General features: G+C 39.3%; 4 protein-coding genes across 4 annotated transcripts; 2 read left to right on the top strand and 2 right to left on the bottom strand.

Annotated features, from left to right (window-relative positions):
- Nucleotides 1–3,096: 3,096 nt before the first annotated feature.
- On the bottom strand, nucleotides 3,097–3,618 carry LOC111992265 (uncharacterized). The gene has a single exon (XM_024024132.2). The coding sequence runs from the start codon at nucleotides 3,616–3,618 to the stop codon at nucleotides 3,097–3,099; it is 522 nt and encodes a 173-aa protein (XP_023879900.2).
- Nucleotides 3,619–6,219: 2,601 nt separating this feature from the next.
- On the bottom strand, nucleotides 6,220–7,176 carry LOC111992266 (uncharacterized). Its single transcript, XM_024024134.2, has one exon. It carries the CDS (start codon nucleotides 7,174–7,176, stop codon nucleotides 6,220–6,222), a length of 957 nt encoding a protein of 318 aa, XP_023879902.2.
- Nucleotides 7,177–8,246: 1,070 nt separating this feature from the next.
- Nucleotides 8,247–15,939, top strand: LOC111992274 (uncharacterized). Its single transcript, XM_024024145.2, has 9 exons — nucleotides 8,247–8,645; nucleotides 9,491–9,552; nucleotides 10,797–10,851; nucleotides 11,175–11,273; nucleotides 11,704–11,790; nucleotides 13,362–13,478; nucleotides 14,574–14,666; nucleotides 14,964–14,994; nucleotides 15,513–15,939. Exons 1-9 carry the CDS (start codon nucleotides 8,550–8,552, stop codon nucleotides 15,695–15,697), a joined length of 825 nt encoding a protein of 274 aa, XP_023879913.1. The 5' UTR covers nucleotides 8,247–8,549; the 3' UTR covers nucleotides 15,698–15,939.
- Nucleotides 15,940–17,317: 1,378 nt separating this feature from the next.
- On the top strand, nucleotides 17,318–18,305 carry LOC111992273 (uncharacterized). Its single transcript, XM_024024144.2, has one exon. The coding sequence runs from the start codon at nucleotides 17,568–17,570 to the stop codon at nucleotides 18,069–18,071; it is 504 nt and encodes a 167-aa protein (XP_023879912.1). The 5' UTR covers nucleotides 17,318–17,567; the 3' UTR covers nucleotides 18,072–18,305.
- Nucleotides 18,306–25,113: the final 6,808 nt, after the last annotated feature.

A 25,113-nucleotide genomic window follows, 5' to 3' on the forward strand; every position in this document is an offset into this window, starting at 1 on the left:
TGATCTCCCAAGGTTACGTCGTCGGTGGGAAACCCCAACTTTAGGTGCATCAATATTTCTTCTTTGTCTTTTGAATTCTGTCGTGCTTACAACTATGGCTGCTAAATTCTTCTTCTTCTTCTTTTTTTTTTTTTTTTTGAAGTTAAAAGGCAACCAAAGCTTAAGAGCAGGTACAAGGAACGGGTGCAGAGGGCTATCGAGTACGCGCAAACCATTGAGAGCTGGGACGATCTGGTTGACCCCAGGACTTTTTCGTTTTACTACCTCGGGACTGAACCTTCTTCCTTCGTCCTGCGGAACCTCGATATAGAAGGAAAAAAGAGTAAGTTTCAACTTCGTCAGTATCAGTTTTTGTTTTTATATATTTTTTTGCGTCTCATGATCTCCTATTTGACAGAAATGACGTCAAAATTCAACAAGGACATATACACGAAAATGAGGGCGAAGAAGGATGAGCCCTTGTTAAACATCGAGCGTAAAACGGTGCGTGTGATTGGAAGGGGTCCATCTGCCACCCCGCCTGCCTCCGTCACTCCTCTCATCTCCGGGACTGAGACGACGAGGACTGCTTCTCCATCTACTTCGATGGAGGAGCTTCCTATGCTCGTCTCTAAGAGGCCACGCCTAACAGAGAAGGAGAAGGAGAAGGGGGATTCTCGTCACTCGATGATTTGGGGGGACGAGAAGCTGGCCGTTGAAAGGGCTCACAGCGTCGTCATGGCCGATAACCTAAAAGCTCTTTCTGGGGTTCCCTTTAATGCGGTTGCCGGTGGCCATGTCCATAGGCTCGTTCAGGTGAGGCGCTTTTACTTCCTTCCTAACTCCTTTTTATTTATTTATTTTTTTTATTTATTTACTGACGACTTGGACTTAGCACTTATTTTCAGGCTTTGGGAGAAGGTTTGCATCTCGCCTCTGAGTATCACACCCAAGAGGCTAAGCTTGCATCTCTATCGTCCAGGGTGCAAGCTTTGGAGAGCGAGAACTCGAAGCTGAAGAAGAGCCTTATTGACTCAATGGACGAGGCTACTTCTTTGAAGGAGAAGGCCAAGGCCCTGGGTGACGCCCTTAGAGTGGAGCGTCAGCTGAACCTGGAAAAGGACGAGCAGCTTCAGAACGCCAGGGAATCGTTGAGGACAATCGCAGCTAGATCGGTTGAGGCCTTCCAAACCACTGACAAGTACAATACAGTAATCTTCAGTTGGTATTTTAAAGGATTTGAGCTCCTTCGTAGGTATATGGTCAAGCATTCGGCTGGGGTTGATCTTGAGAACTTGGACCTGGAAGAGGTGGACAGGGAGATGGTTGCTAACGAAGATGCTCAGTCTGCAGTTCCTGTTGGTGAAGGTCCAGAAAATGTACCGGTTGACGATGCCGCTACTGTTGACGCCCCTCCAGCTCCTGAAGCCTGAACCTGCTACTTATGTTTTTTACCAGAAATGTTTATTTTGTTTTGTTGCCCATTGCCCATTGTGGCCTTTGTAAATCTATTTTTGGAACATCTTTTATCTTGGAGACACTGTTTTAACCAAACGTTTATGGGTTTGTGGAAACAATGGTAATTTTCTTGTTTGCTTTTGGTTTTAACTTACTTTTGTACTTACCTATGTTTGTAAGTTGCATGCTTTAACTGCTCATGTGATATGTTTGATGAGGCCCTTGCATCTTCTTCTTTCTACTGGCACTTTTGTTCCTATGAGATACATCCTTTTTGGAATGATGTGTGTCAGTAGCTATGATATGCGTCAATAGCATGTTTCCCTCGTAGCGGGATCTGGTTACTTGGTCATTTTTCATTCTTTTTGACTTACACATTTTGTCATTGTCAGTAGCTTACATCCGTCAGAGCGGAATCTTGCTATTTAGTTATTTTAGACTCTTATGACTTACACCTTTTTTTCAAGGATCTTGTCATCGTCAGTAGCTTACATCCGTCAGAGCGGAATCTTGCTATTTAGTCATTTTAGACTCTTATGACTTACACCTTTTTTTCAAGGATCTTGTCATCGTCAGTAGCTTACATCCGTCAGAGCGGAATCTTACTACTTAGTCATTTTAGACTCTTCTGACTTACACATTTTTTTTTTCAAGGATCTTGTCATCGTCAGTAGTTTACATCCGTCAGAGCGGAATCTTGCTACTTAGTCATTTTAGACTCTTGTGACTTGAGATCGCATACACTTGCTTGTAGAGAAATGTCAGCTGAATAACTTATTTATTAATTCCAATAACGAATACATTCGGAGATCGCGCTTATTGATGGTACTTCTTCAAGTGTTCTATATTCCACATCCTAGGGAGTCTTTGCTCGTCTATGGTTTCTAGATAATAGCTGCCTTTCTTGGAGTAGTGGACGACCCGGTAGGGTCCTTCCCATGTAGGGCCGAGTTTCCCTTGAGTGGAATTTCTGGTAGCCGGGGTTACTTTACGAAGGACGAGGTCACCGATGTCAAGTTGTCTAAGCTTCACTTTCTTATTGTAGTAGTCAGTCATCTTCTGCTGATATTCCATCATTCTGCTACAAGCTTTATCTCCTACTTCGTCTAGGAAGTCCAGGTTGAGTTGCAATTAATCGTCATTGACTTCTTCATTAAATGCCTCTCGTCTGATGCTGGTTATTCCCACCTCAACCGGGATCACCGCTTTAGTGCCGTAGGTGAGTCTAAAGGGCGTCTCTCCTGTTGGTGTTCTCGCGGTTGTTCAGTAGGCCCACAGCACATTGGGCAATTCTTTTGGCCAGACACCCTTCGCATCGTCTAGTTTTGTCTTGATAATCTTGAGCAACGTCCGATTCGTCACCTCCATTTGTCCGTTCGCTTGTGGATGACCTGGGGACAAGAATTGATTCTTGATGCCTAGGCCCGAGCAAAATTCCTTGAAGCCTTAGCTATCGAATTGTCGCCCATTATCTGATATGATCGTTCTTGTAATCCCGAACCTGCAAATGATGTTCTTCCATACAAACCTTTGGATCCTGGCCTCGGTTATGGTCGCCAGCGCCTCTGCTTCAACCCACTTTGTAAAATAATCAATAGCAACTAGTAAGAATTTTACCTGACCTTTGCCCTGAGGCAGCGGGCCGACGATGTCAATTCCCTACTGTGCGAATGGCCAGGGGGATGAAATCGTCGTCAATTTCTCTGCTGGAAGTCGCTGAACATTCCCGAACTGTTGGCACTTGTCACATCTCTTGACTAATTCTGTTGCGTCCACCTGCATAGTAGGCCAGAAATAGCCTGTTCGAATTATTTTTCTTGCCAAGGATCTGGGGCCGGCATGGTCCTCGCAAACATCTTCATGGATTTCCTTCAGGATGTACATTGCTTCTTTCTCGTCGACACACCTTAGGTAAGGCATGGAGAAGCCTCTTTTGTATAAGGCGTTGTTGAGGATTATGAATCTGGCTGCCCGCTTTCTGATCTTCCTGGCTTCTTCTTTGTTCTGTGGAAGATGCCCGTCCTGAAGGAGTGACAGGATGGGTGTCATCCAGCTGTTCGAGCTCTGGATTGCAAACGTTGGAACCTCTTCAATACTGGGGTTCTTCTGAACCTCTATCATCAGGCCTTCTTCCACCGCTCTTTCATCTGACGAGGCTATCTTTGAGACTTCGTCTGCCATCACATTCTGGCTTCTGGGATCTACACGAACTCCACCTTTTCGAATTCTTGAGCTAGATTCTTTGTCAATATGAGGTACCTCGCATCCTTTCTTCTTTGGCTTCGTATTCTCCCCTGGCTTGCCCGATTACTAGCTTCGAATCACTCTGGATCACCAGGTTCTTAATTCCAAACTCTCTTCCAAGCCTTAACCCCGTCAAGATCCTTTCGTATTCGGCCTCATTATTAGTCGCTGGGAATTTCAACTGAACCCCATATTTTAGCTTTTCTCTGTCGGGGGTAATTATGACTACCCCTACTCCCCCTCTCTTATAGGCTGACGAGCTGTTGGTCTGTATTGTCCATTGTTGGTGTTCACAGGTTAAGCCGTCCTCGTCCAGGTGGGTGAATTCCGCAATGAAATCTACCAAAGCTTGTGCTTTTATGGTCGTTCTGGGGTGGTATTCAATATCAAACTGACTGAGCTCGATCGCCCACTGGACCATTCTCCTTGCCGCTTCAGGCTTATTCATGGACTTCTTGATAGGTTGGTCCGTCATTACCAAGATAGGATGCGCCTGGAAGTACTGCCTGAGTTTTCGTGAAGCTATTATCAGCGCGAACGTGATCTTTTCGATCTGAGGATACCTGGACTTAGCTCCCTGGAAAGCTTGGCTGATGTAATAGACAGGAAGTTGCTTCCCGTCCTCTTCTCGGATCAAGGCTCCACTGACGGCTGTATCTGACACCGCCAGGTACAAATACAAGTTCTCTCCTTCTTTTGACGGGCTTAGAAGGGGTGGATTGCTTAAGTAACGTTTGAGTTCCTGGAATGCGGCCTCGCACTCGTCAGTCCAAGCAAAAGCCTGTCTCAATGTCTTGAAGAAGAGTAGGCATTTGTCCGTCGCTCTAGAGACGAACCTATTGAGGGCTGCAATTCTTCCTGTCAGCTTCTGGACGTCCTTGATAGTCTTGGGCGAGGTCATATTGATTATTGCTTGTACCTTCTCTGGATTCGCCTTAATTCCCCTCTAGGACACCATAAATCCTAGGAATTTCCCTGAAGCTACGCCAAAGACACATTTACTAGGGTTCAGCTTCATATGATATTGCTTGAGAGTAGCAAATGTCTCTTTAAGGTCGACCAGATGGGTGAGTTCCTCCTTGCTCTTGACGAGCATGTCGTCTACGTATACTTCCATGTTCCTGCCTATCTGCTTGCTGAACATTCTATTTATCAATCTTTGATAAGTGGTGTCGGCATTCTTTAGTCCGAAGGGCATTACCTTATAGCAATAGAGCCCTTAGCTTGTGATGAAGGATGTTTTCTCCTGATCTTGCTCTGCCATTTTTATCTGGTTGTATCTGGAGAAAGCGTCCATGAACATTAGAAGCTTGTGCCCGGCTGTGGAGTCTACCAACTAGTCTATTCTTGGGAGGGGAAGCTGTCCTTCGGGCATGTCTTGTTTAGGTCTGTGAAGTTTACGCACATTCTCCACTTCCCATTTGCTTTTTTCACTAGGACGACATTTGTGAGCCAATTTGGGTAATATACTTCGCGGATGAAGCCGGCAGCCAGGAGCTTATTCACTTCGTCAGTAACCGCTTGATCCCTTTCTGGTGCGAAAACTCTTCGTCTCTGTTTGACAGGCTTCCTTTCCGGGTCTACATTCAGCCTGTGTTGGATGACTTCTGGGGATATGCCTGGCATGTCATCATGGCTCCAGGCAAAGATGTCTAAGTTTTCTTTAAGAAATTGAACCAGCTTTGTCCTCATCTCAGGACTTAAGGTCGTCCCTATCCTGGTCGTCTTGTTTGGTTCTTCATCGAATAATTCTACTATCTCCAAGGCCTCTATTTTTTCTTTCTCTTTTTCTTTGATCGTCCACGTATGGTTCTCCTTTGCCCCCATAACGGCCTGGTAACACTCCCGAGCTAAGACTTGATCTCCTTTGACTTCTCCTATTCCATTCTCCGTCGGGAATTTTATCTTCAGGCAGTAGGTTGACGTGAATGATTTTCACTTGTTGAGCGCTGGTCTTCCAATGATTACATTGTAGGTCGAGGGACAATCCACGACCAAGAAGTCCAGATCACAGGTCAACTGTTTCGGGTAGGTTCCCACTGTCACTATCAACGTCACTATGCCCTTGGGGTTTGCCCTGTCTCTACTGAAGCTGACAAGTGGGGAGTCAAACAGGCACAATCTTTTTGGATCCAGTTTCAGCTGCTGGAACGCAGGGAAGTAAATGATGTTAGCAGAGCTCCCATTGTCCACGAGGATCCTTTTTGTGTTGAACCCTTCTATTATAAGTGTTATGACCAGGGGGTCATTGTGAGGTTGTTTCACTCCCATAGCATCTCCTTCATTGAAAATCATGTCCTGATAAGTTCGTCTCTGTTTCAACGGGGGTGTCATATGGACGCTGTTTACCTGTCGTTGATATGCTTTCTTGAGGGACCTGAATGACCCACCTGCCATGGGTCCTCCTGCGATCGTTTGTATTTCCCCTATCACATTTTGAGGGGACTGGTACTGGCGGTTATTTCCCCCGGAGGTGGACTCGCGCTGACCCTTGTTTCCATCTCGGAATCTACTGTGTTCCCCTTTCTTGATGAACTTCTATAGCTTTCCCCTCTGTATTAACTCCTCAATCTGTTCTTTGAGGTCTCGACAATCCTCAGTGTAATGGTCGTGGTCCTTGTGAAATCGGCAGTATTTATTCTTATCACGGACGTTAGGGGATGAGTGCAATGGTCGCGGCCACTTAAGGTAATGCTCGTCCTTAATCTCTATCAAGATTTTATCGACTGGCATAACGAGAGGGGTAAATTTTACAGCTTGCGGCCCTTTGTCATCCTTCCTTTTGATTCCGTCACTGGTCCGACGATTTGGGCGCTCCCGCTTCTGCCCTCTACGGTCGTCATCTTTCCTTTCTTCTTTGTCTCTGGGTCTCCCTCCATCCCTGATGGCGACTAATACGTCTTCGGCGTTCATGTACTTCTGTGCTTTCAGGAGCATTTCGGCCATCGTTTTTGGGGGATTCTTTGCGAGTGACGAAACAAGCTCTTTGGATTTCAACCCTGCCTTGAAGGTCGTCAGTTGCACCTTATCGTTTGCGTCGTCCACTTCCAGTGTTTCGCGAGTAAAGCGTTTCACGTATGACCTTAGAGTTTCCTTTTCTCCCTGCTTGATAGTAAGTAAATGATCCGTGGTTCTTTTAGGACGCTGTCCTCCAATGAAATGACGCAAGAAGGCATTGCTCAGCTGCTCGAAGTTGTCTATGGACGACGTTGGCAGCTTCGTGAACCATTCCCTTGTAGCTCCTTTGAGGGTGGTGGGGAAGGAGCGACACAGTATCTCGTCTAGGGGCTGCTGGAGCCCTAAGGTCGTCTTAAAAGTATTCAGATGATCCTGAGGGTCCTTTAGCCCATCGAATGGTTCAAGCTGGGGTAGCCGAAATTTCGACGGTACTAGACATTTAAGTACTGTCGGGGTGAACGGCAAATTTGTTGCCCTAACCATTCGGTCTACACTTCGATCTGTTTTCTCCTTGATGGCGTTTCTGAGTTTGTCCATCTCCCGCCTCATCTCCTGGAGAAGGTTCGAGTTGTGCTCGGTTGGAGTAGCGGGCCTTTGATGGTCACTTCTTCTGCGACTGTCTCCCTCGTCGTTTTGGTTCCCTTTAGATCGATTCTCTTCTTGTTGAAGCCGTAGTTTCAACTCCTGATTTTGTCCAGTCAGTTCTTCAACGGTGGCTACGAGGGCTTGAACTTGTTAAGCTAAGGCTGCCGAATCCGGATTAAACTCCATGTGAGACTATTTTTCTGTATTGAACACGAAAATGTTGTTCCCCACAGATGGCGCCAAACTGATGAAGTGTGAATTCGTCAGCCAATACGTGTAGACAGAAACGATCTCCGGCCTCCTGTAAGTATGTACCCTCGAATGTGGTCACCGGTGTGGCGCCTGCCACAACGTCTCCGATGCCAAAGTCAGTATTGGAAATTATCTAAGAAAGGACAATATAATGTATCTGAAGAATTTTACAGTGAATATCTCAATGTGCACATACCTTTTTCTTGGGTGTTTGAGGGCTTTATATATATAGTTGTACCCTCTAGCCGTTGGGTAATTATGGTGGTTCTTAATATCCTTCTGGGTAACATTTTCTGGCCTCATCATGTTGCTTTAATTCTGTCCTAACGGTCTGTACAACTGGTTTTGTAACCGTCCATGGCATTAAATGAGATGTTTAACTTCGTCAGTGAAGTAGATACTCGTCATTGCAGGCTTATCTCGTTGGTCCAAATTACCTCGTCTATGCTTGTTTTCGTCAGTCCCATCACAAACTTTTCATGTTTCTATGATTAAGTTTAGGACAAAACTTAAGTACAGTATTTAGGTATTGTTACTTAAATCCATCTTTTAAGATTTTATTATGTAAATTTTTTCTCATGATATAAAAATATATTTTTTAATTAAGTAGCTATAAAAGCTACACCTAATAAATAATACCTAAGCTATTGTTCCCAGGTCTTTTTACTTTTTTTTTTTTTTTGAGAAACAGGTCTTTTTACTTAACTTTAACCCAACACACGATCACACGCATTGCAAATTGATGCGCGCGTGTGTATATATATATATATATGTATCTGATGAGTCTGAAGCGCAAAGACTGAGAGACAGAACGAACATTTTTGTTTGAGGCCTCGCGTTATTGTTGTTGTTACTTGGAAAATTGATTACTTCAAAGCCAAATTATCCAAATCTACTGTGCATTTTTTTGATTTTTTCCGAGTGTCACAAAAAAAATCTCAAACAAAACCAAATAAAAGGTGAAAAATCTGGCAAACCTTGGAGGATTGAGGGCTCGCTTGTCGCTGAAGCAAGCAATCTCCGACTACAGCGTTGACGACGAGGAGTGTAGGCCTTGGCGTCGCAGGCTTTTCATGGCGTTCACGTGGGGTTCAGCGCTCAGGATCACACTTATCTTACTCCTCTTCGCTGCGGTGGTTACCGCTTGTTTCACTTTCCCCATTGAAAAGGTACAATTTTTTCATCTGGGTCTCTGTCATTTTTGCGTTTTGAGGATCTTTTGTGGGTTTCCTGAGATGGGTTTCTTGTGTTTGTGTCAGATTTGGTGAAATTGGTTAGTGGGTATTTTTGTTTAGTTTTGTTGTGTGGGGCGTTTGTGAATCTTTTGGATTTTGGGTTAGGATAGGTTGGGGTTTCAGATCAATTAAGGGAGTTTTTTTGAGTTTGTAAGCAATTTGCTGGAATTGGATTGAAATCTGAGCTGATGTTTCTGTTCCTGAATGGTCATTTTCTGAGTCACTGCAAATTAAAATTTAGAACAGAAGGAAGATTAAAAAAACCCCCCAATTTTATGGGGATATAATTCACTTTGAAGCAGGCATGTAATTCTGTACCCAGTTTGATTTTTTTAATTGCAAAAGAGTTCATTTCCTATCATGAAAAATTGTATAGCACTTTGGTATTCAGGCTGTCTACAGATAAGGATATCAGCTTGGTCGCAAAACCTAGTTCATATTCTTATGCTAGCTTCAGTTTCTAAGTTTGATATAATTTGGATTCCTGAAAAGGATAGTGCTTTGGTACTATGTAACTATATCAGAGCCTGCAATCTCAGTCTACAGTCTTGCATTTAATATCATATTTGACAATGTAGTATGTTTATGTTAGGGTGTGTTCTTCTACTCTATAGCATCTGTTCTTCTATTTTGTTGGTTGCAACAAGAGTGTTTTATTATGGATCTCGTCCTTGATAAACATTATATCCTGAACATTCTGGAAAACCTTTTTTTATTATAAAAGCTTTACAATATTTTTTGAGTAAGTAAAGGGTTTACGCATCATCTGCTTTCTGCAGATTCTGAAGAACTTCTTATTATGGGTTGAGCAGGATCTTGGACCTTGGGGTCCGCTTGTGCTGTAAGTCAATTACAAATTTCTAATGCTTAGTGATTCACTATTCTACTTTGCATCAAATGGTAATCTTGATTTTTGGCTCCTGTCTTTGGGAATAAGGTTCTTAACTCTGATATGATTGCAAATCACATTTTTATTGTACTCATCGCTTAAGTGGGAATCCCTGTTATAGATGGCACATGTTAGAAGGGCTGTTTGAAGAGTTCAATTGATTATTGGCCTGAAGTATATTCTTTGTAAATTTTTTCCTAATAGTTGTATGCAACTATGCTTGCAGAATTTTAATCCTATTTTGATGTTTCATGGACTGTTTGACAGTCTGATCTGGCCAGCTTAAAAATGGTTGATAATACATATTCTGAAAGTTTTGATTAACCAATTTTGCTTCCCCTCCCCCCCTTTAAAAAAAAGTAGATCCTATATATTTGTGAATGATATTAATGAGTTCGTAAATTATCTACTTGTTATATCGTTTGGATATCCAAACTGAAGTTGGCCACTTATAATACTAATGGAAAAACAATTTTGAACTAGATTGCTTAATCGAACCCAAATTGAACCAACCTGCTGATTATGTTATGTTGGGATTATGGAAAACTATATTATATTTGGAACGTATATGCTGATTTCGAACTTCATTTAATTTATTTGTCATTGATTAATTTGGTTAGGGATGTTCAGAAGACTGACTCGAATCTAACCCTTTTGATTGGAAATGGTGCTATAGAACGAAAAAGTTATTTTGCTTAATTGAAATTTTTTGAGAGACTGGCCCTTTTTGTTATTAAGATTAATGGTTAAGTTTATGATCTCGTTTCCTTGACAAGTCTGAGTACAGATGAGTTCATAGTTCAATAGGTTTAGGAATTAAAGTCTTATGCGGACTGGATATTAATAAGTGGTTTCTCATTTGTTTCCTTGACTTTCAAGTTTGCTTCTTGATTCCTCTAAACTAAATTAAAGAGCTTTGATTTCTCTGTTATTTATGTTATTAATTTAAAGGGCATGAAGTAAAAGAACCCTATCATTGAGATCTCTATGAAACAACCGATATTTTGAAATAGTAATATGCACATTTTTTATGTGAAATCTTGTTGATTTCTCAGCCTTTAAGTCAATCAGGAAATATTTAGGCATGGTGGATTGCTTACTTAAGCATTAAACTGGTCCTCTGAATAATGAATAACTTAATGCTGAACGTTGATTTTTGTTAACCTTTTAACTCTACTCTTTTGGATAATTGGCAGGGCTGTTGCATACATTCCCCTGACAGTCTTGGCAGTTCCAGCATCAGTACTAACTGTAAGCAATATACCCAATTGCAATGCTTTAGCAAACCCTTACCCAACTTCAATGATACTAGTATCTTTTCTTTTCTTTTTATTATTTTTGGAAGCATTATGATTTCTTTTAAAAAAATTGAATATGCTCAAAAATAGCAAATGATGGTATCGACTTATGTTTCTCATAAGCATTTCCCTTTGCAGTCCTGTCTCATTTTCTGTTCATTTCTGAATTTTTCTAATTGTGAAAAGCATTAGTTAAGCTACCCCCCTTCCCCTCCCCCACCCCCCCCCCCCAAAAAAAAGAGTGCTGCCTTATCTGATCTTCTCTCCATGTTTCAGCTTGGTGGTGGTTATCTTTTTGGGCTGCCCGTGGGCTTTGTGGCTGACTCGATTGGTGCCAGTATTGGTGCAGGGGCTGCATTTCTTCTTGGAAGAACAGTAAGTCTTTGACTGTTAAGGCGGCGCATATTTGCTAGTATTTTAGTTCCACTGAATGGTCGATTGTACATGCTGATAGAGAGAGAGAGGCACCTCATTTATTAAAATTTCATATATTGTTTGTCAATACTACAAATTCAAATGATAAGATCCCCAATGAGTTCTAACTCAACTGGCACCTCCTCCCCTTATAAGTTCTAGGTGGAGAGTGAGGTCATGGGTACAAGACCCACTGGTGCATTTGTAACTTAACAATCAAGGTTATGAAAGGATCTTGCCAAACTAATTTTTTGTTTTTTTCCTCTAATGTTCAGATTCTTTTTTGCTTGTGTTGTTTTATTCCGTTTTTCAGTTCTACAATTTATTTTGGAGTTATTTGTTTTATATTTATGCATATGGGGTAAATATGTTTATCTTGATTCCTGCACAGATTGGAAGATCATTTGTTATTTCCAAGTTGAAGGATTATCCACAGTTTCGGTCAATTGCGATTGCAATTCATGGTTCTGGATTCAAGGTTTGTAAAATTCATATTTCTCTTAGAACTGATTTTTGTTTCTTATGTACAAGAAAACATAAAAAATAAAAATGAGATAAGGATAATCATTGATAAATGTCTAAAAAAGAAGTTGTTGAGGTTAGGACTTAGGAGGATGAGGGATAAAAGTATGTTAATAATACTTGTCCTTGGAGAAGAAAAAATTAACATAATTAGTGCGTATGCTCTTCAAATAGGACTGGAAGGATCCATTGAGCAAAAGTTTTGAGAGTACATGGATAAATTGATTCAAGGGTTACCAAATTAGGAAAAGATTTTTATTGGAGGAGACATGAATGGTCATATTGGAAAAGTGGATGGTAGGTGTTGTAAAGGTTGTAAGGTGATACCTGGAGAGAGTGTAGCCACGCAACATAGGGTGGTGGTACTAGATATTTGTATTGGAAGATGGAAAAGAAGAGGTATTAGACTAATAAATTCAATGATTATGTGGTGGGGTTTCAAGGGAGAGAATCAAAAATGTATTTAAAGATAAAATGACAAAAGAAGGCAAGTGGAATTTAGGCGAAGATGTTGATTAGATGTGGAAGGAAATGGCTAGTTGTATTAAAAAAATGGCTAAAGACATACTTGGAGAGTCATAAGGACGTAGGCGATCAACTAAGGAGACTTGGCAATGGAATATGGAGGTTCAGGCAGCAATTAGATTAAAGAAGGAGATAGTTATAGAAGCCTACCTAGATGTAGAGACAATGTTGCTTATAAAAATTATAATGTGGCGAAAAAGGGAGGCAAAAAAGGTTGTCCAATAAATGTAAGTCTCATGATAAATTATTTAGCAAGTTGGGGACGGAGGAGGGAGAATAGAATATTACTTGCTAAGATGAGGGAAATGAAACCAAGAGACTTGAATGGTGTTTGGTGCATTGAAGATGAAGAGCAAAGAGTCTTAGTAAAAGTAGAGCATATTAAAGAGAGATGGAACAGTTATTTTAATGGAAACTATGTAAAAGACATGAAAGATTGGAGCAATATGGGTAACCCAATGGAGGATAGAAATCGTAGATTTGTTTGATGAATTAGGAAGACCAAGCTAAAGGATGGGAAAAAGCTATGGGACCAGATGAAATCCCCATTGAGGTTTGGAAGTGCTTGGGTGATGTTGGTGTGTGTTGGTTGACAAACATTTTCAATAAAATCTTAAGCGCAATTAACAAAATGCCTAGTAAGTGGAGGAGAAGTACTTTAATACCTATTTACAAGAACAAGGGGGATGATTAAAACTGTACAAATTATCATGAAATTAAACTTATCAGACACATTATGCAACTTTAGGAAATAGTGATTGAACGTAGGTTAAGATATGAAACCACACCCTTATGTCCAAAAAAAAGGGGGGGGGGGGTTTGGAATATAAGATTTACTGTCAATTCGTACATTTTGAAAAGTTTTATAAAAGGATGCCTAATGCCTTGTTGTTATTGTATCTTTGGCTTAAAATAACTCATCTCTAGAGTTGCTGCCTTGTTTTGTAATTTATTGTAAATGCACTACTGTTGTGTTCAAAGTCTTCTTTTCTCACTCTGCAGATTGTTTTGCTGCTTCGGCTTGTTCCCTTACTGCCATTTAACATGTTGAATTACCTCCTGTCTGTGACTCCCGTTCCACTAGGGGAATACATGCTGGCTTCCTGGTTGGGAATGATGGTATCTTTTTTGCACTTGAACTTTTACTTCTCATTTTTCAGTGATTAGCCGAATGATCTTTATGTGTTAAACATGCTTTATGGTCATCAGAAATTTTGAATATAAAGTAGAGGTTGCTGTTTAATATAGCTCAACTGGCACCTCCCTCTCCCATAATAATGGGATGGAGCATGAGGTTGCAGTTTCAAGACCCCATTGGGTGCATGTCTTAACTTACCCCTAAAAAGAGTCATCCTTTAGTTTAATATATATCACAAGGGAGTCTATGGATATATTTTGGCGATGGGGGGATAAATCTTTTTAGGGGCCAGCATGCCAACTTTGTGAAGTAAAACAGAAATTTGGTTGGGCAGAGGGGGGCATTGCTGCCTTTTATTCTATTCCTTTTTTTGTTTGTGTTTGTGTGTGCGTGTGGAGAAAGCTTTGTCATCGAGGCAATGCAGTCTTCTCCATTGATTGTCCTCCGGGTCATGCAACTGAATCATGTGACACTACTTTTAATCCTGGTGTGCTGGGTGTGCATCTCTACTATGGTACTGTAGTGATCATGCAACACTATTTTAGATGTTAGCCTTGTAGCTCTCTTTTCTTTCTTCTAGGGTATCTCATTGTGTACTTCCTGTGCACTCAGGCTATGCCCCTCTTTTCTCTTAAATGAAATGTTATTTTACTTATCAAATAACAACGTAGTATAAAATTATTTGGGCACATAATATCTGAATCAAATGGATGGGGATGATATTTGGCATGAGGACAATTCAAAAAGAGTTAAAGCTGTCTTGTTTGAGGAGTGCCCCAAATGCATGCAATATGTCAATCAGCTAAGTGATGCATATGCAATTTTTCTTGTGTCTCAATCAACTAATTTGTTTATTTTATTTTATGTATACGGTCATCTAGGACAACTAAGATTTTCTTATTGAATCTTAGTTTTTCGAAGGCCTGTAAATTAAATAAAAATAAATACTTGTCTAAGTTTAACAATTGAGACATGTATACATGGAAGAGAGTTTGTATGTCCTGATATTGAAGTTATGAAGTATACTATCCAGTTTAAATGGTTTGTTGATGTGTTCGATATGGTTTCTGTTGCAGCCAATAACACTCGCATTAGTTTATGTTGGAACAACTCTCAAGGATCTTTCTGATGTAACACATGGATGGAGTGAGTTTTCAAAGACTCGTTGGGTAAGAGACTTGACATTTTTTTTCTCTCTCCTCCCCCCGCCTCCTTTTTCTCCCAATTTAGGCATGTTAAGTTTTTATCCAGCCCAGCACATGGCTACTGAAACTAGAACCATAGCCCATCTGATTGCCTACTGGCAACTCACAGAGGTATGCATGTTCATAAAGGGCATGAAAGATTCTTGCAGAGCAGATTGTCTTAAGTGAGATTTAGGAAATAATGATGCATGCTCTCTCTCTCTCTCTCTCTTTTTTATAGCCTATTCTGATACATGTTCATTCTTTATACTATGGATGCAGGCATTTATCATAATGGGCCTTGCAGTATCTGGTAAGTTGCAATCATCAAAATTCATGCATACGCACATGCCAGGGTTACCTTCTTATTTACAATGTCTATGAAAAAGCCCCACCTTTACACTTGTCAGTATATGTAACAATTCCAAATAAAATCATCAACTTATGTTTCTAGTAACTATGATGAAAAGAGGGGTTTCAGCTTTCAAATGACTAGCATGAGAAATATGAAGTGCACATTACAGGAACAATCTATAAACATTCAAAGTGAAATCACAAATGAAAATTCTAGTAAGGGGGAGGAGGGGGGAGGGGTGGTTGGGGGGAAGAAGAGAAGTGAAGGAGTCAGTCGTGTTGGTGAATGCCTGAAACATGTCACACAACAAGGTCCACCATGCATGAGTTGTGGGGAACGCGAGGCTTGTGGGCCCACATGTGCCCATATTGTTGTTGGTTTTTATTTTTTCAAAGAAAAAGAAAAAGAAAATAAACTAGTATTTGAATCTTCCCAATTCTTTAAGTCTTATTTATTTATTTTTGGCTTGTCTGCAGTGGTTTTGATGGTTTGTGTTACTAAAGTTGCCAAGGCTGCTTTAGAAAAAGCTTTGGCTGAAAATGAGGATATTGATGGCGTTTTAGCATCACCACAGCTACCCATTGTAGCTGAACCACCTGTGGATCTCAACCAGCCTCTCATAATCAAGATAGACCCTTCTGAAGACAATCATGAAAAATGAAATTAATGTTCTGTGTAAATTCTTCCCCTACCTTCTTTTATAAGGCCATGTCTGTTTTATCATTTGCGGCATTTGGAGCTTTTGATCCATGATCTGTACAGTCCCTTCTTTTAGTAATTTAGTTTCAACAGAAATGGCCGATTTTAAAATTAAGAATGTATTATAATTCAAGTGTAGCTCATGTCTGAAACTGGAAAATAAAGGTCAAAGGAATTAATGAAAGTATTGATTTGAACTCTGAATTTTATTTGGTATTTGGCTTTGTTTTGATAAGTCTCTCTCTCTCTCTCTCTCTCTCTCTCTCTCGACAATTCACACTCTCAAAAGTACCTATATCATTAATACAACCGTGCATTTGACAATAGCAGAACATATTGCTCTGGTCAGTCCACATGTAAGGAGCAGGTTCTGTATTTGGCCATTATGGGAAAGAATATTTATTTCCCCTCAATGTTTTATTATTTGGCATATATCTATAAAAATGAGTAGAAATTCAGATTTCTAAATAAAGATTAAGTAATGAGATCAAGCAAACAATATGATATCTCGTGCTTAATTAGTGAGGCTTGACATTATTCTTGTTGGATTTTTGTGTTTGCTCATATGACCTTTTGCGATATTTGTAATGATTGGTTTGGATCATTAAGCACATCCAAATTTAAAATGGGTAGCAACTAGCAAGCTTCTGTTTTATATCAGAATAGTATTCTGGATTAAAAGTCCTTATACAAATACTCATTTGTGAACTCATATTTACTCAGCTACTACTATTCAAGGGAGTCTTGTCACTTTGGTAGATTGATTACCAAGTCATTGAATTACTTTTGCTTACCAGTGGATCGGAAATTTCGTGATGAATTAATGCCACTGTTGGATATGAGCTGGTTTGTAATGATGTTGGAGGATTGTGAAGTAGACAGCCTGAAAAATTAGTGTGAAGTAGACAACCTTTGGTGGATTCTAAGTTTTGTTAGTGTGAAGTGTTGTATTTTTTGTAACAAACAATAGGAGTTAATGGATGGATTTAGAGTAGGTATGATTGGAAGTATTGAGTGTTTAGGGATAACAAAAGACACCACTTGATGGACCGTGTGTTGACCAAAATACATACGCTTTTTGTTTTATGACATTTAGTTCATGTTTTGTGTCACAAGCTTTTCAAGTTACAACCACAAGGTTGCATCCTTGGATACATGCTACTGTCATCAACATTCAACAACCATGGCAACATGTTCATCATTCATCTGGATTTTGGTGGTCCTAACTATGGACTTGGTGACAGTGGCTCACCGACTAGATGGTGGATGGTGCGGTACAAAATGCAAGCACTTAAATGTTGGAGCAATTTTTCTGGGGAAGAAAAGTCGTCTGTTTGAAACTTGGAATTGGAGTAAATCAAAAGTAACCCTAATGATGAAAGGTGAAGCAACATCATATAGTGTCTCATCATGAACCTTTGAATTGCAAAGTGGATGCTATTAGTTTTCGTTGCTTTTTCCTTTCCAAAGAAACAATTGAAAAGCCATTCTGTGTCATTTTTTCTTTTTTTAAAATTTTGTTCCTACATGTTACCTTTCCCACTGTCTTCTTGTGTGCAATTTTGCGGGGGGGTTTGAGACCCTACCATTTCTTAGTGAAAGGGCTAACAATATTCCAAACTTTATATGGTACAACTCCCATTTATCATCTATATCTAGCCTAATATGATCAGAACCACAAACACAATGACTGCCTCTTGGATGGGCCACAGGCTGAAAATCTCAGCCATTGGTATATTAATAATAGTACACACACTGATGACTGAACTTTATGGGGTCCATACTCCATACCTTATTATATATAAGCTATAATTAGTGAATGTTACACAAAAATGCATGTTGCCCCAAAGTTAAAGGTAGCAAGAAATTCCAAGCCCTTCTGTGGAAAAATGCCAGGATTCAGCATTTTTCCATTTGGTGGTTGCTTTGATGGATGCCGCGACCACACTCAAGCCTCAGGATTTGGCACAAGGATCTGGAACCTAAGCGACCGGCCTGTGGAATTGCAAATAAGGGTGGGATCAATATTGAAGAAGGTTCATACTTTGAAGCCAGGCTTTTCTAAGAGACTGAAATGCAAGAGCATATACAAAGCTTATATGCCTGGTAAGAGTGGCATTAGTAATGGGGGAATGAAGAGCTTGCTGTATTACTATGATGAGACATGCCACCCTTATGTTTGGATAAATGACACTGGTGGTGACTCATTAAGGATGGTCAAGCAACAGTATATTAGTCTTGATGACCTGAGAGACTACTCTGAGATCAGAGTCTTTAGGGACCATCAGAGAGGCTGCATATCTGTGCGCAAGAAAGCTAGGCCAGATATTTGCTAAATATTATTTCCAAGTATCAACTAATGACAGGTCTGAGTGATATGTGTTGGTAATGACAGTAGAGCTTGTTTTCTTTGCTCTTTGTTGTTTTTTTCTCTTTTCCTCTGGATCTTCTTTTGCTTCTTGTTTTGTGAATGTATTTGAAAGAACTCAGATGGTAGTCATATTATTGTATGTACCAAAGTATTCTGCAGAATGAAATAGTGCAGATGTTGGATCTGGTTTTCTTACCAATTCAGTTTAGTCCCAAAAATTAAAAATGTTCCTTCTTGCTCTTTTGGTGAATAGATCTTGCAAAAGCAGTACTAATAAGTTATTAGTTTATGTGAGACTGTATTTGGCTAGTATATGCTGGGATCTTTCTGGCATGTAGAGAATGAAAATGTATACTATAATTTACTGCCAAAAAAAAAAAAAAAAAAAAAAGAAAAGAAAAAAGAAGAAGAAGAAGAAGAAGAAGGAGAAGAAGAAGATTTTTAGGTCTGTAACATTTATCAAAAAATTTCTTCAACTTATTTATGTATGTATGTTGCTAACATAGGTGTCCAGGGCCCTTAGAGAACTTGCCTAATTTTCAAGTGAGTGTAGCCTCCCATCCCATCACACGCATTGGATAATTATAGGGAGAAATATCTGCTTCAATGTATTATCTAAGAGACTAGAGAAGTCTAGAACACAAAAAGTCATGGATCACATGAGGCCTATAAATCACTAGTTTAATGAATGAATTCAATGCACTGTGATTTCCACTTAAAATTCCAAGATAGGCACACCATAGTTTGAACTTGGAGGGATTTCTCTGAGTCTTTGCTTAATGAAATAATGGAGGTGAGAGCTATAGAGAGTGACATCGGATGTAGCCTACATGATGGATAGTTACACACTACCTATTTTTCTGGTTTGGGCCTAATTTAATTTGGCAACTTGTCTTGTGGTTTGAAAAGTTGCATTTTACCTAGTATAATTCTTAAATAAAAAGTAGTCTACAAGTTAAAATCACCCTTTGAAACATAAACACTTGACAAAGAAAGATAGTAACCTCATGATAGTATGAATATATATTAAATTTATGAATAAAAGAAATACAATTAAACCTCAGGCAGGTAAAATTCAATCTACAAGATCATAATGGAATTCCCTTCCAAACTACAAGGGTAAAGGGTAGAGTGTAATTAACCTTATGAGTTATGATCATGACCGTTTAGGTGGGAAGAAAGAGACTTACACTTGTGGCCATGATGACAAATAATGGCCTTCGGATTTTGGAATGATTTAGCGCATAAGATTGATTACAATTAGCATGCAAGTAGGGTTGATAATGGTGCTGCTTAGTCTTTTATTTTTTTGCTGAGATTAGCCATTTTTCATATATATATATATATATATATATATTTCCTCTTCATTTTTACATACTTGTCTTAGATTAATGTTTTTAGCTATAATACAATTTAAAAAAAAAAAAAAAAAATTTCAACCTGTGATGTCCGTTTTTAATAATTGATACTAATTTATTTTTGATGAAAGTTGGGATCAAACTTCAAATTTCTTATTGAACAACAAGAAATTTTACTAATTGAGTTAATTGATTTTAAATGTGCTTTCCAATTATGCTTTTAGCGATAAATGGCTAAAAATGGTATAACATATAGTGTTATTTGCCTAAAATAAATAAGTAAAACTTATGTACATTTTCTTTGACTTATGACTTATATAGTAGTTTATGTTCTCTAATTAAAATCAATCAATTGTAGTGTTTGATGACCTATAGTAGTTTCTAAGATCATATGATTGAGTTTAATTGGAAAGCATATAGCATTAGAAAAAAAAACAAACAAACAAAAACAAACAACCTTTACCTAAGTTTTATCTAAAATAAAACACCCTAACTTCAACGGAGTTGACTCATTTGAGTTGAGCCTTTCACACTTGCTCGTGGCCATGTGAATTCTTAGTTAACCAATACAATATATGTTGTACATTCAGTCACTAGACAAAGTAGGAGTCCACTGTTTGTGAATTGTGATAATCTCCAACCCGTCAAGTTTGGAATTTTCTCCGTACTCAGTCACCAATATATTGTCTCCTTCCTTGCTTCCAATGGGATGGGACGAATTGGATCCTTTGTGCTTGCTTTAACTTCCACGCTATAATCAAAATAATTTTACTATTTTTTGTAACAGTTGAGTTAATAGACTTCTATTAATTCTTATCTCGGTTTATTATTAACATCACTTTATCATTTTATATTCACAAATTACTAGTTGTGAAAAAATTTATAAAAATTATTGTGAACCCTAAGTGTATTGAAATTATATTAATGGATATCATCCTCAAGTTAAAGGTTGGGTCATGTTTCAAGTCAGAATTAGAACCACGGATAATGTTGTTCTAGTAACGTTATTTGTATTTTTTGGAAATACGTGTGGGTAAAAAAGTGTGTGAAAATACGTGTAATATTATTTAAATACTAAAAAATGTTGTTTAAACAACAGTAACCAACGGGCCCTTATGTTAGATTGGGAAGAGTCAAATCTGAGTTTGGAGTTCGGCATTACTAACATAGGGATGACAAAAGGTTGTTGACATGGCAAATAAGGTCTATCCACATAGTGTTGATGTAGATGATGATGATGCGTCAAATATGCAGATGTGGCTATTGATGACATTAGGGCTGACATGGCAAAGCTAGAGGGTGACAAATGGAAGATCTAGGTTGGAGGTGTGTGAGGTTCATTGGAGATGGATGGAGTTTGTGATGACATGCAAAAAGTTCTTAGTGCACCTATGAAATCAGGATCAACCCTAGTTTGAGTTGTCATGCCAATATAAGAATTCAAGAATTGTTATGTGCAATTACTTTTTAGTTAAAAGGGGATTAGGACTCAGGATCGACCTTAGTTTGAGTTGTGATGCTGATATGAGTAGTAAGTAGCCAAGAATTGATATGTGCAATTAGTCAATTTTGAGTTAAAAGAGGATCGGGGATTTTGAATATAAAGTGAGAAAGATCTATGAATAAACTTTGTAATGTGTATGTACTCTTTATATTTTCTATACAACTAAAAACATGTAGTAGGTTTGAATATATTGGCGTAAATCTCAGCCAAAAAAAAAAAAAGAAGAATATATAGGCGTAACTCGTTAAACAAAGGGAGACAAATGACAACATTAATTATTCTTTGATTTTAGTTCAATCAAGGGTAGGATTTGGAAATAATAGATACTAAGAGGTATTGTACAAATATGTCTACTAACAATTCAGCACCAAAAAAAAAAAAAAAAAAAAAATTATGTATACTAACACACATATGTATTATTTAAACAGGGCGACCCAAGGTCCAGGCAAGTTAGGCCTAGGCCTAAGGCCCACCAAAGAAAAAAAAAATTCTCCTTGGGGAAAAAGGCCCCACTTCCCATGAGTAAAGACTCAAATTTTTATAAATATATATATATATATATATTTTTTAAAGATTGTGCATTTTTTTTATTAGTGATATTAAGGATTATGAATTCTGTTATACCAGTGGGTTGAAAGTCTCGGATGCTGATGATTTTGTGGTAAGTCTTGAGAAAATTAACACAAAATCAGAGGAGACCGGTGGAAGCCGGCCAAGAATCCTCCGATGGCAAAGTTAGTCTTTCTGTAATTCCAAAAAAATTGGAAGTCTCTGAATGTCTTACCATCCTGTTGGTGATCGTTTATATAGCATGTGGGCAACGGTTACTTATTTGATAACCGTTCCTATTGCTGAGTAGTACGAAAGATTCGGAGATAACTTCCATAACTGCCATGGAAGTGACATTATTTGGGTATGCCTTTCACAACGGTTGGACTTGGCTTACAATGGTTTGTCTATTCTCACACCTGGTGAAAATACGTATGTTTAAGGCTCAAAGTGCTCAGGACACAACAACCTCATCCGTCCTTTAAGGACGGACGGACAAAGTCGCCATGGACGAGCACGGGGTACCTCCTCTTTGGACGACATTTATGGATGAGACGTGACTCGTGGACTTGGATTTTTATTACACCATCAGTTGCCCCCTCGTCCATATGGGTCGTCTAAAGGAAAAGAGGTGACCTTGCGTTACTTGGGTGAGTAACTAGTGTTAATGTGCCACGTGTCATCATTTCAATGGTGACCAGTCTCGTCGATTCATTTTTTCGAGACGAAGACTACCTGTCATTATTTGATTGGTTGTGTCATTTCATATGCTTAGGTCAGCCATCTATAAATAGTGGAATGCCTCCACTGCCCTCCACACTTCTGAGATTTTCCTTCTTTGACATTCATCATTTAGAGCCTCGTCTAAGAGTTTTCTCGCGTCCATAGTTTCAGTTCATCCTAGAGCCAGGTATTCCCTCTTTTCTCGTCTTTTAGGTTTCCAAAATTTTCTTTTCAAAAAATGTCAGAAATAACTATCTCCTTGTCTAGCGATAGTACAGAGAAAGCTATAAACGAGTATTATGACGAGAGTAGTGATAACTCTAGTGACACCAGTAGTAGTAGTGGGGGAAACACCACGGATGAGGATTATGTCTCAAGGTCCCTGGGCTTCCTTTAGAAGTAGTACAAAAACAACTTAGAAAAACTTTAGGGTCCTAGGTAGGCACCTCGTTCTCCATCCCTTCGTCTAGTCCTCTGGACGAGACGGAGATAACTGTATATAGTTGTGCTGTAGATATTCCTTCTAAGACGGATGAGGAAAGACTAAACAACCTTAGGGAATGATATCAAATTCCAGACGAGTTTAATCCTAGATTGCCCGTCCGTGGAGAGTGATGTTGTAATCCCTATTTTGGGATAGGTGTATATGAGGCTTACCTTCTAGAAGGTCTTAGGTTTCCTTTAAATGCTTTTACCAGAGAATTGTTAGTTAGATTAGGTCTAGGAGTATGTCAATTCAACCCAAATGCATGGAGATTGATTATCTCTATGAAAATTTTGTGGAGGGAAGTGTTCGGAGGGGACCGTCCTATTACTGTAGATGAGTTCCTGTACTGTTACAAACTTTCAGAAATTCATCAATCCTCTGGCTTTTATCAATTCACGGCCAGAGGTAAAGATTGTAGACTGGTGAAATCCTTGACCTCGTCTAACAAAAAATGGAAGACGGAGTTTTTCTTCGTCTCTAGATTCTAGGCTGGAAATCCCGTAGACGTTGGCCGGGATACATTTGGTCGTTTTACTGGGGATTTAGGGAACCTTCGTCTTGAGGGTAAGTACCTTAGCTTTCCCTCTCTTCTTTTTTATTTATTATTATTATTATTTAACCTCCCCTTATTTCATTACAGCCGTTGGACGACCTTCCTTGAGTAAGCTGCATCGTGACCGCGTCCACAGGGCTCGTCTACACACAGACAAGGATTTTCATTCCTTGATCAATCTTAGACGACTTACCAAGTGGGGGTTAGGCCCTAACCCATCTGACATAGCACTTACACATGAGATTACTGTAAGAAAAAGTAAGTTTCAAATTCCAAACATTCCCTGCATATTTTATTTTTATTTTCTTTTGTGCCAAAGTAAACTCTCTTCCCCTTTTTTCTTTATAGGAATGGCAACCATGAGAGGAAACAAGGGAAAGGAAGTAAGTGCTGAGGGGGCTCGTCTTGAGCCTGAGCTTCAAGCTCGTCCATTGGCTGGAGATAAAAGGAAGACTCTATCCAAAAACTTGGATTTGGAAAATCTTCCTAGTAGACGTGGCAAGAAGACCAAGCATGGCTCGTCCTAAGTAGTCAAGCCTACTCCGTCGTCCCACCAGCCCACTAACATCTTTGATGTTGACTCGTCTACTCCTGTTGAGTCCACCCTGTCCAAGACTCCACCGTCTAAAACAATTGTGTCAACCTCGTCTCAACCTTCCCGCAAGGTCCCTTCAAATATTATTGAAAATGAAGACTTGGCCTGGGAATGTTTCAAGAATGCTATTTCTGACGAGGATATAAACGTTTGCTATGACATGTCCCTTAAAGATTTTGAATACTCTGGTGTCCATGACCTTTTCAAGGTAACATTTATACTTCGTCTTGACTAAATTTTCATTCTCCTTCTCTCTCTCTCTCTCTTTTTTTTTTTTTTAACTTTTATTTATTGTTGTTTTTTATAGAGCATGTCCAAGTTTATAGCAGCGTCTAGACAGGCCACAAGATTGGACAAGACGAGGATCCTGTTAGAGACGATGATTCAGGAGTTGAAGGATGAGGCTAAACAATGGGCTGAAGTGGCTGTCAAAACCACGGATGAGGTGAAGGAGTTGAAAACTTTGGTTGAGGATTTGAAGGCTAGTGCTGCGAAAAAAGATGCTCGTCTTGAAGACTTGCAGAAAAAGAGCGACGAGCATAGCATTCTTCTCTCCAAGGCAAAGGAAGACGTAGTGGTTGAGTTCAAAGCGTCTAAACAATATACTGATGTTTTGGACACTAACTATGCAGCAGGGTTTGAAAATTTTAGGATGGACGCTATTGAAAAATTTCCCAATGTAGACTTTAGCTCTATTGTACTAAACTTGAATGCTGCCACCACTAGCTCTCTCCTTCACCTTGGCTCTGAGGACGCCAATATAGAGGACGATGCCATGACCCAGCCTCAAGACGACCCTAATGTTGATGCTCCAGTTTAAAAAATATTTCGATGTTTTATGTTTTCATCAATTTTTTTTTTTTTTTATATGTAATCCAAGCACATTAGGCTCGTCCACGTTTAAGGACAAGTTTTTATAAAACTAAGTTTTAATTTTGTAAGGGTGTTTGGACATTTCTCGTCCGCCTTTTTGAAACAACTGAATGAATGCTATTTCTCTTATATATGCATACCTTGTTTAGCTCGTCTACATTTCACATATATGCTTGAACCATTTTTATTGGAATTTTACTAAGTGTAGTTTATCAAAGTGAAATGGTAATTATCAACGTTACCTGTCCTTAGGTTTGGTTGACTCTGACATTTAATAATGGTAAGACTTTATGTTTTTCTCGTCCATGTGTTAGTACATTCTTGGCGTCCATGCGCTAGAACGTTTTTGGTGCATGAATAAGTAC

Source organism: Quercus suber, unplaced genomic scaffold (genome assembly GCF_002906115.3).
Source record: "Quercus suber isolate HL8 unplaced genomic scaffold, Cork oak 2.0 scaffold_42, whole genome shotgun sequence".
Lineage (NCBI taxonomy): Eukaryota > Viridiplantae > Streptophyta > Magnoliopsida > Fagales > Fagaceae > Quercus > Quercus suber.

Coding starts and splice junctions, on each gene's coding strand:
- LOC111992273 (XM_024024144.2), top strand. CDS start 17,568: ATGCATGTTGCCCCAAAGTTAAAGGTAGCAAGAAATTCCAAGCCCTTC.
- LOC111992266 (XM_024024134.2), bottom strand. CDS start 7,176: ATGGACAAACTCAGAAACGCCATCAAGGAGAAAACAGATCGAAGTGTA.
- LOC111992265 (XM_024024132.2), bottom strand. CDS start 3,618: ATGGCAGACGAAGTCTCAAAGATAGCCTCGTCAGATGAAAGAGCGGTG.
- LOC111992274 (XM_024024145.2), top strand. CDS start 8,550: ATGGCGTTCACGTGGGGTTCAGCGCTCAGGATCACACTTATCTTACTC. Junction 8,646..9,490: donor TCACTTTCCCCATTGAAAAG/GTACAATTTTTT, acceptor TGCTTTCTGCAG/ATTCTGAAGAACTTCTTATT. Junction 13,479..14,573: donor CTTCCTGGTTGGGAATGATG/GTATCTTTTTTG, acceptor TTTCTGTTGCAG/CCAATAACACTCGCATTAGT.